Genomic DNA, 9004 nt, shown 5'->3' with positions numbered 1-9004 from the left:
TGGCAGGGAGGGGGCAGTTGGGAGCAACCTGGCCAGCAGTGGCGGGCAGTTAGGGGTGACCTGGTCAGTAGGTGGGGCAGTTAGGGGCGATCAGGCCAGCACGCAGAGGCAGTGAGGGGCGATCGGGGTGGGGCAGTTAGGGGTGACCAGATAGGCAGGCAGGTGAGTGATTAGGAGCCAGCAGTCCAGGATTGTGAGAGGGATGTCTGACTGCCGGTTTAGGCCCGATTCCCAGGACCGGGCCTAAACTGGCAATCAGACATTCCCCCGAGGGGTCCCAGATTGCAGATTGGGCTGAGGACCCCCCCTCCCCCCAGTGCACGAATTTTATGCACTGGGCCTCTACTATATACATAACAAAAGAAAAGGACACTGTTCCAGATTGGTTGCTAATGAAATTTAATGCAGATGATTCCCGCTTCAGTGACATTAGAGACTCTTGTTTGATATATTATGCATCCAATTTTGACAAGATCTGTACCTAATATTTCACCTGCTTTATTTCTAGAATTTAACACGTGAATTGGACAACAAGGAAAAACAGCAACTACAGATGTTGGATCAACTTAAGGAGATCCAGAATCACTTTGAGACGTGTGATGCCAAGTGCAAGCAAGCTGACCACCAGATCTCCGAGCTGACGCATCATGCTGAGGATGCAACCAAGCAGGCTGAGCAGTACCTCCTAGAGTTCCAGCAGTCAGAGGCCCTGAGGCAGGAGGCAGAGAAGAGGAGAGAGGAGCTGAAACTGAAAGCTCAGGATTCCATTAGGCAGTGGAAGCTTAAGCATAAGAAGTTAGAGCGAGCAATGGAGAAACAATCTGAAACTCTGGATCAACTGACAGACAAGAATAATCAGGTATAAACGCCAAATTGCTAAGGAATTATTTTTGCTGTGACCAACCATTCATTCATCTGTCCTGTGATCAAACACTTATTCGCCATGCTGTGCATATAATCTATAAAGATGTCCTTGATAGAAGAGTGTTTATGTCTTGACTCTTTGAAGGTAAAGAGTGATTTTGTTTTGTTTTTTAATCTTTTAAAAGCCTTTTTTTATTCCATGGCTTTTCAGAGTTGGCCCTTAAAATAGAATAACCCCTCCTCCAGTTTAATTTTTATTTCCTTACATTGAAATCATTGCTTAATATTCATGTGTAAGAAAATCACAAAATCTTTTTTAAGAATTATGTGACTTTTCACCCAAGGCATATATTTTATAATTTCATTTCTTGGTATTCTTCAACTTAAGTATTTGTTAAAAAGAAACATTTAAAAATGCAGTAGTTACTACTTGACCATTTTGTGGCAGCCACTATAATGGGTTTAGTTAGATGACTGATATCGATAATCTCATTGAATGAATAGTATTTTCAGATCACAAGCCTCTTTAAGACCCTGCTTTTGTGCCCTTTTGAAAGCAATGAAAAGAATTTCACTGATCTATGTATGCATTTCACATCATTTTTTCTCTTGCATAATCAGTTACTTTAAATGGATTTTATGCTCCTATGTTGATTTTCCAGTATATCTTTGGGTTGAATTAAACCCAGATGTTTATAAGATAACTAGAAAAGGTGCCCCACCTCCCCCAGTGCGAGGAGGCACCCTGCGGACTGCCGCGGGAGTCAGGCTGGACTGGCGCCTCAGGTGGCTGGGACCCACGCCTGACTCGCGCAGCACCGGGCTGCCGCGGAAGTCAGACCAGACCAGCGTCACGGGTGGCCAGGACCCATGCCTGACTTCCACCCCAGGTCCTCCCTGCCCTTCTGCCTGTGTCCACTCCGGGGCTGCCCAAGCTGCCATGGTGGCTCTAGCAGGCCCCCCTGTGTCTGTCTCCATCTCCATTCTGGGCCTCACCTGTGCACACAACCTCCTCCTGTCTGGTGGTTACCTGTTACGGCATCCAGGCCTAATTTGCATATTACCTCTTTATATGTATAGATAAGCAGGAAAGTCATGATTTGATTTTTATCCATGTTTAGTCTTGGTTTATCATTTCTTCTTTGTCATTTGTCACTTGTCAAGAACTATGAACATTCTAAAATAATCATCATTTGGATAAGTTGACTTTCTTTAAAAAGAAAACAAAATGTAAGACATTTACATTCATGAAATCAATTGTCAGCACATAAGAGTGACAGGTCTTTGTTTCAGATGAGCTGTCATGGAAAAGATATTTTACCTCTTACATAGGAGTTTCTCAGCTATGGATGATGGAGGAAGTGATCGCTTGGCCCTCACTGTGGATGCTTGCTTTCCAATTTAACCCAGCGGGCTCATCTGGGTGGACTAGTTGCCCAGATGTAAACAGCTCTAAAGCTTTCAGACTTGAATCTGAACTGATTTGATTCCAGGAAATTGCTCAACCTTGATTATTCTGCTGTCAGCCTGGTCTGGCAACTGGTTCAGTGAGCCTGCCTATAAGGGAGGTTGCTAGGGGGAACAGTGGTTGGGGGGGATTGATTAATTGAGAACCATCTGGGGATTTTAGTTAATTAGAAGAAATTTAGAAGAGTCCATGCCATCAGGCAGTTTCCTAACCCATGGTGCTGAGAGTTTTCTAGATTGAGCTTTTCAGAATATTAAAGATTGTTAAACAATCATTTTTCAGATACTCCTGATATAATTATTTTTTATCACTTAGCATTGCTAATAATAAGCAAAGAAGTAGTTTTAAAGTGATTGCCATAGTTAGGGTAGTATCACAATTATCACAGCAGGCATTGTAATTTCCACTTTAAAAGACTTAAAATTAATGCAGCATGTTGCAGTTAGAGCAATGGTTAATCAAGGAAGAAAGGGTAACATATATTTCACTGCAAATGCATGTGTTCAGTAAATCTGTGTTGTGGAAATACATTGTAAATAATTTTGGGGAAAAGTGTTTTTATACATCTTACTGAGTAATACCACTAATGAGAATTTGATTCTTAATACAATCTCAAAGCCATCTTAAGGCATTAGTAATACAGCCTACTCCTTTTTTTTTTTAGGACTAATTATTTTCAAAAAGTGCCTCCAGGGTATATTTGGAAGTGTATATTAAAATAAAAATGATACTGGTTGACAAGTAAAACATATTATGGTTTAAAGAATAAATTAATTGTTTAATAAGTAGCTTTGTAGAGCCATTTTATATGGTCAAAAAATATAATTTTTGGATTTTAAAAATAGTTCTGTGCATACTTCCATATCTTTTAACAGAATAATTTATTTTCTGCTTTAATATTTTCCAGTTAAAAATACATTAGAAGCCGAAATCGGTTTGGCTCAGTGGATAGAGCGTCGGCCTGCGGACTGAAAGGTCCCAGGTTCGATTCTGGTCAAGGGCATGTACCTGGGTTGTGGGCACATCCCCAGTGGGGAGTGTGCAGGAGGCAGCTGGTCGATGTTTCTCTCTCATCGACGTTTCTCTCTATCTCTCTCCTTTCCTCTCTGTAAAAACTCAATAAAATATATTAAAAAAAAATACATTAGAAGGGCCCTGGCCAGATTGCTCAGTTCTGGACAGGCTTGTCGTTCTGTACACCAAAGGTTGCGGGTTAGATTCCTGGTCAGGGTACATACCTAGGTTGCAGATTTGATCCTAGTTGGGGCATGTACTGGAGGCAGCTAATCCGTGTTTTTCTCTCTCTCATGGATTTTTCTCTCTCTTTTTATCCCTTCCTCTTTCTATCTAAACATATCCCCTGGTTAAGATGAAAAAAAACCCAAACTTTATTAAAAATTACATTAGAAGGCTAAAAGCTTTTATTTTTCTAAATATTGCTCTGAGCTCTGATTTATTTGCCTTTTTTTTTTTTTTTGCTTTTTACATTTTTGGAATCTTGGTAGACTACTATATATATCTATAGATATGTATCTATAGATATATATAGGTACATCTATATATATATATCATCTTAAAAGCTACTTAATTACTGGAGGATATGGGATACAGTCAAATGGCATATCATTGCAGAAACAAACAGAAATCAGATTGTATACTTTCCTTTCAAAGACAATGGCATGGATGTATACATCAGGGAATCATGGTATTCTTTAGGATATGTAGATGAATGTGTATTGGAAGACCTAAAATTCTATAGATACATATAATCTACTCATAAGTTGTGATGTTTTTGTTCTTATTAATTAATTAAAAATTATAGTTGACATAAAATATATTAGTTTCAGGCCAAAAATAAGCATGAAACCTTTGTTTTACTTTTGAAGTGCTGTTTGAAGTCATTGGCTTTTATACATGCTTGGAAAATGCTAAAGAAAAAAATCAACTGATTCTGTTCATAACATATGCTTTTCTGAATGTTCCAAATTCATATATCCTTTTAACATGGATAATGGGAATCCTCTTAGGTTATGTGTGTGTGTATGTTTGTGTGTGTTTTCTGAATTGGCAGAATACTTGGCTTGCTCGTGTGTCTTGAGCTTTTTGTTTGATAATCTTTGACTTCAAGAATCTTATATTGTCATTTTTCCTTCTGTGTATTGCTTTCATGCTGAGGAAAAACAAGAGCAATATGTAATACATACTGTCTTTTAAAGTTTGAATTTTTCATGTCTAAAAAGTGAGAAGGATCAATGCTTAAGTGAGTACTTTAAAAATATGTAAGCAGTCCTATCAAATGCTATTAAGGAAAGGATAGATCACTGATATATATTGTAGGGCCAAAGTAGTTTACAGTTGTTCGTGTGAAAAATTATACAATAATTAATGCATAATAATATAAGAATAAATTCTGTTTTGTGTACTCACAACTGTAAGCCTACTTTTGCCCCACCCTGAATTAGCATAATTTAGCAATCTGCATGTTCCCTCACAGGCAAATAAATAACTTATTATTATTATTTTTAATTTCCTTGTCCACCCTTTAGTTAATTAAAAAAAAAACTACGTGTCCTTTGTCATCAGGCCTTTGAGGAGTTCGCTCCTACTCATATCCACCATGGTTTTAGACAGTCTCATTCTTTTGGCTTTACCCAGCCATTACAGTTCTTTCATAATCTTTACTTACAGCTGACCTTTAGAAGCAGGGTTTTCTTGGTTAGAACATTCTCCCTATTGTTCCTGACTGCGATGTATTTTTCCATTATGTGTCAACATTTCTCATGGATTTTTACACCTGACTTCCCCTCAACCTGTTTCATCACATGCAATTTTGGCCATTATCTTTGGCGATAAAGTTTCAGTCATTAACCTATTTAATTCTGTATCTTCATACTTCACTAATTTCCTAATTTACCTTCAGACCACTCAGCAGCTAAGTTCTGTGACTAAAATTTGTTATCATTTGTAATTTCTGTATGTTCAGATCGCTAGTTCCAAAATTACAGTCTCTGATCTTACACATTTCCTCTTTCCTCCTTTCCTTTTTGAACCATTGGCATTTGATTTTCATCTTCCTGCATTCCTCTGGTTGTTCAGTCATTTCCTGCAATCACTTTTTTCCCATCAGACTGGACTTCCTGAAAAGCTACTCTGATGACATGCTCACTGGCATCTTTAATTTCTTCCTTCCACCTCACACATTTTACTGACCTGCAATCTATAATCAACCCAGCTCTCTACTTTTTCCATCCCCACACAAAACTTACATAGAAATGTCAGTGGGCTCCTATAGTGGTCTTGGTTACTTCCCCACCCTAATCCATTCCATTCCATTCCATTCCATTCCATTCCATTCCATTCCATTCAGAAAGAAATTCATGTGGCCCAACTACTAGGCATGCAAGCCTATTCTGATCAATAAATAAAGAATTCTCTATGAAGTCTGTTGGGGAGCTTTGGGTAAACATTTACTCACTCTTAAAAATGATGCATGAGAAGAGAGCTTTTTTCCTTCTCTTGATGTTGTATTTGGCTGGAATGCCGGGAATGGCCAAAGCTGTCTTGCTATGGTCCTGAGAATGAAGCCTCACACAGAGAGGATATTGCTGAGAGAAATGCAGAGAGGTGGACCTGAGATTTGACGTACTGTGTCTGCAGCAGTCCTGTCTCGGGAGATGATAATAAATTACCTGGTGGTTTAAGCCAACTAGGATTGTAGTTTTTCTCTTATTCTCAGTAGCTGATATGAAACAGCAATTCTAGGTGCTATTAGTGAAAGAACCTAAATATAGGATTGGCTAAATGGAGAAGTGGGGTGATGACAGGGAGGATCATACATTTCTAAAGGGACAGTGGGCACACTTTACTGTGCTATTGGAAGTAGTTGGTTTAACCATCAGAAAGCATACCTTGGGGCATTGATGCTACGCCTCAGAGTGTGGTATTAAGTGACCAGTAAGAAAACTTTAGGATGTTGGCGTATGTTGTGTACTTCTTGCTGCCTTCAGAAAGGTCCTACAAGAGAAAGACAAGTATGGGTTAAAACTGGTCTGTCTAAAAGCAGAGAGCTAAATTTTTCATGTGGAGAAATTGAAAATCTGCAATTTGTAATCCAAATTTTCTGAGTATGATAATTTGGAGTCTTTGAGGGTTGGAAAAGTCGAATTATCTACCATCCTGAAGTTAGTCCAAGCAAGAGAGGGAGGTCAGACACATAGCAGAAATAAATATGAAGTAAAAAAAAACCCAAACTTGACTGTTTCTTTTGTCATGAGGTGATGTGATGTGATGTGATGTGATGTGATGTGTGTGTGTGTGTGTGTGTGTGTGTAACCTGCAGAATTGTAGAGTAGCAGAGCCTGAGCTTTGAAGGACTCTTCCTGAGCGACCCAATCAATTCCTGCTATGTGGGGGGAAAAAATATCCTCACTGTTTAAACCAACTTTAGGAAGACATGATAGTCTTTTATTTTTTTTTAAAATATATTTTATTGATTTTTTACAGAGAGGAAGGGAGAGAGATAGAGAGTTAGAAACATCGATGAGAGAGAGACATCGATCAGCTGCCTCCTGCACATCTCCTACTGGGGATGTGCCCGCAACCCAGGTACATGCCCTTGACCGGAATCGAACCTGGGACCTTTTAGTCCGCAGGCCGACGCTCTATCCACTGAGCCAAACCAGTTTCGGCAACATGATAGTCTTTTAAATCAAAGACATTTTACCTGCTTGAGCTTCATCTTGAAAATATGATTTTTATCTTTGGGGCTGCACAGAAGTCTCTCAACTCATGGCCAGGGGACTTTGTTACTTGTTCTAAAAATTAATCACTGTATTTAAGTCTCCTCCCCTTTTTCTCAGGTGGTATTAGTGTCCTTACAGCCATGACTTGTTTCTGTTCCTTTTTGTCTTTTCTAGTTGGTAAGTTGAGTGACCTCCCAAAGACATTTTACTCTTTGACTGGACCTGTCAATAGGATGAGATATCACTCCCATGATTATGTTATGTTAGATGGCACAGTTGACCTTAAAATAAGGAGATTATCTGAATGAGCCTAATCTAATCACAAGAGCCATTAAAAGCAGATAGAATTTTGTCTGTTGGGATAAGGCAGTGATGGCGAGCCTTTTGAGCTCGGCATACCAGCATTTTGAAAAACCCTAACTTAACTCTGGTGCCATGTCACATATAGAAATTTTTTGATATTTGCAACCATAGTAAAACAAAAACTTATATTTTTGATATTTATTTTATATATTTAAATGCCATTTAACGAAGAAAAATCTACCAAAAAAATGAGTTCCCGTGTCACCTCTGACATGCGTGTCATTGGTTCGCCATCACTGGGATAAGGGGAAGTTGGAGGGATTCAGAACTATGAGATTTATTGTGGTGTTGCTGGTGTCAGAGACAGAAGAGACCCTGAGCCAAGGAGATCAGATGACCTTTAGAAGTTAGAACAACCCTTGGCCCAAAGCTAGGAAGGAAACAGCAACCCAAGTTCACAGAACTAAATTCTGCCAACAATGTGAATGAACTTGGAAGCGGATTCTTCCCCAAAGGCTCCAGACTAGAGTCCAGGTCAGCTGACACCTTGGTTTCAGCCCCAGGAGACTCCTAGCAGAATGCCTTGCCTGGAATTATGACCTATGGACACAGTGAGGTAATAAATGGATATTGTTTCCAGCCACTAAATTTGTTGGAATTTGTTACACTGCAGTAGAAAAACAATACATCTACCCTTAGGCTTATCTGTAATTCCAGCCATTTTTCCTGCCTTACAATCTTTACAAAGTGAACTCATTTATCTGTGTTCAGTGTTTGCAATCCAGGGACACTGACTTATCAGTCATTCCTCTTCACAGTTTTGATCACTCTCTTGCATGAATACCAAGGTTTCTCCTTGAACTTAAATCCCACCCCTGCTTTTTGTATCCCCTTTCCCACACGTGTCCACAGCTCTATGATGTAACTACTATGCTCTTTATAAAGATAATTTCCTTAAGGCCATTGAACTACTTATGACTGGACTGAGAAGCAAATTCAGTTCTCTGGCCAGAGCTCAACTGCTTAATCACCCACCCACCTCCTTTATTGTTTCTCATGTCAGCTTCATTCTGTTTCTCCCTGTTTGAACTGAGGGATTTGAAGAAACTTTGCTTTTGAATGATTCACTAATTTTATCATGGATTGTTTCACACTGATGTATTAAAATGTGAAGTGTCAAATTGTCTTGCAAGTATTGAGGCAGTTTAGTAAGAGGCTAGAAAATTTCTTGGCAAAAGGAATTGGGAAATCCAGACAGATAGTTAAACAGCAGTTTGCAGCCATCTAGTAAATCTAGGTGCCAAGCAGTTTGCAGCCATCTAGTAAATCCTATCTTCCCCAAACCAAGGACACTCAAGAGTAAATGCTTTGCACTTCTCCCCAACCAGAGGGTAAATAGCTTAAATCACCCTATTCAGGGAGACAGATAGCAGAAATCCAATTAGAGCCATTTGCCAATCACACCCAAGGACAAATGAAGTTAAGGGAATAAATCTCATTTTGGCACATCAGCATAAAACTGATGAATATTCTATTGAGATCCTCCCTGAAGACCTCCCCTAAACGCTCTGCCTTTAAACCCACAAAAGTAAGGTCCCAGCTTGGGCTCTCCCTCCCTTGAGCACGC

At 39.3% G+C, this 9004-nt stretch overlaps 1 protein-coding gene across 7 annotated transcripts in view; it reads left to right on the top strand.

Moving 5' to 3' along the window:
* Positions 1-9004, top strand: part of CEP128 (centrosomal protein 128kDa) — a 397477-nt gene that overhangs the window by 170141 nt on the left and 218332 nt on the right. For all 7 annotated transcript variants that reach the window (XM_015558069.1, XM_015558067.1, XM_015558065.1 and 4 more), the window contains one exon: positions 509-859. In XM_015558069.1, coding sequence (XP_015413555.1) covers positions 509-859 — 351 coding nt within the window. The remainder of the gene's footprint in view (positions 1-508; positions 860-9004) is intronic.

Source organism: Myotis davidii, unplaced genomic scaffold (genome assembly GCF_000327345.1).
Source record: "Myotis davidii unplaced genomic scaffold, ASM32734v1 scaffold309, whole genome shotgun sequence".
Lineage (NCBI taxonomy): Eukaryota > Metazoa > Chordata > Mammalia > Chiroptera > Vespertilionidae > Myotis > Myotis davidii.
The sequence above is the reverse complement of the archived record's forward strand: the minus strand, read 5'-3'. Positions and strand labels throughout refer to the sequence as shown.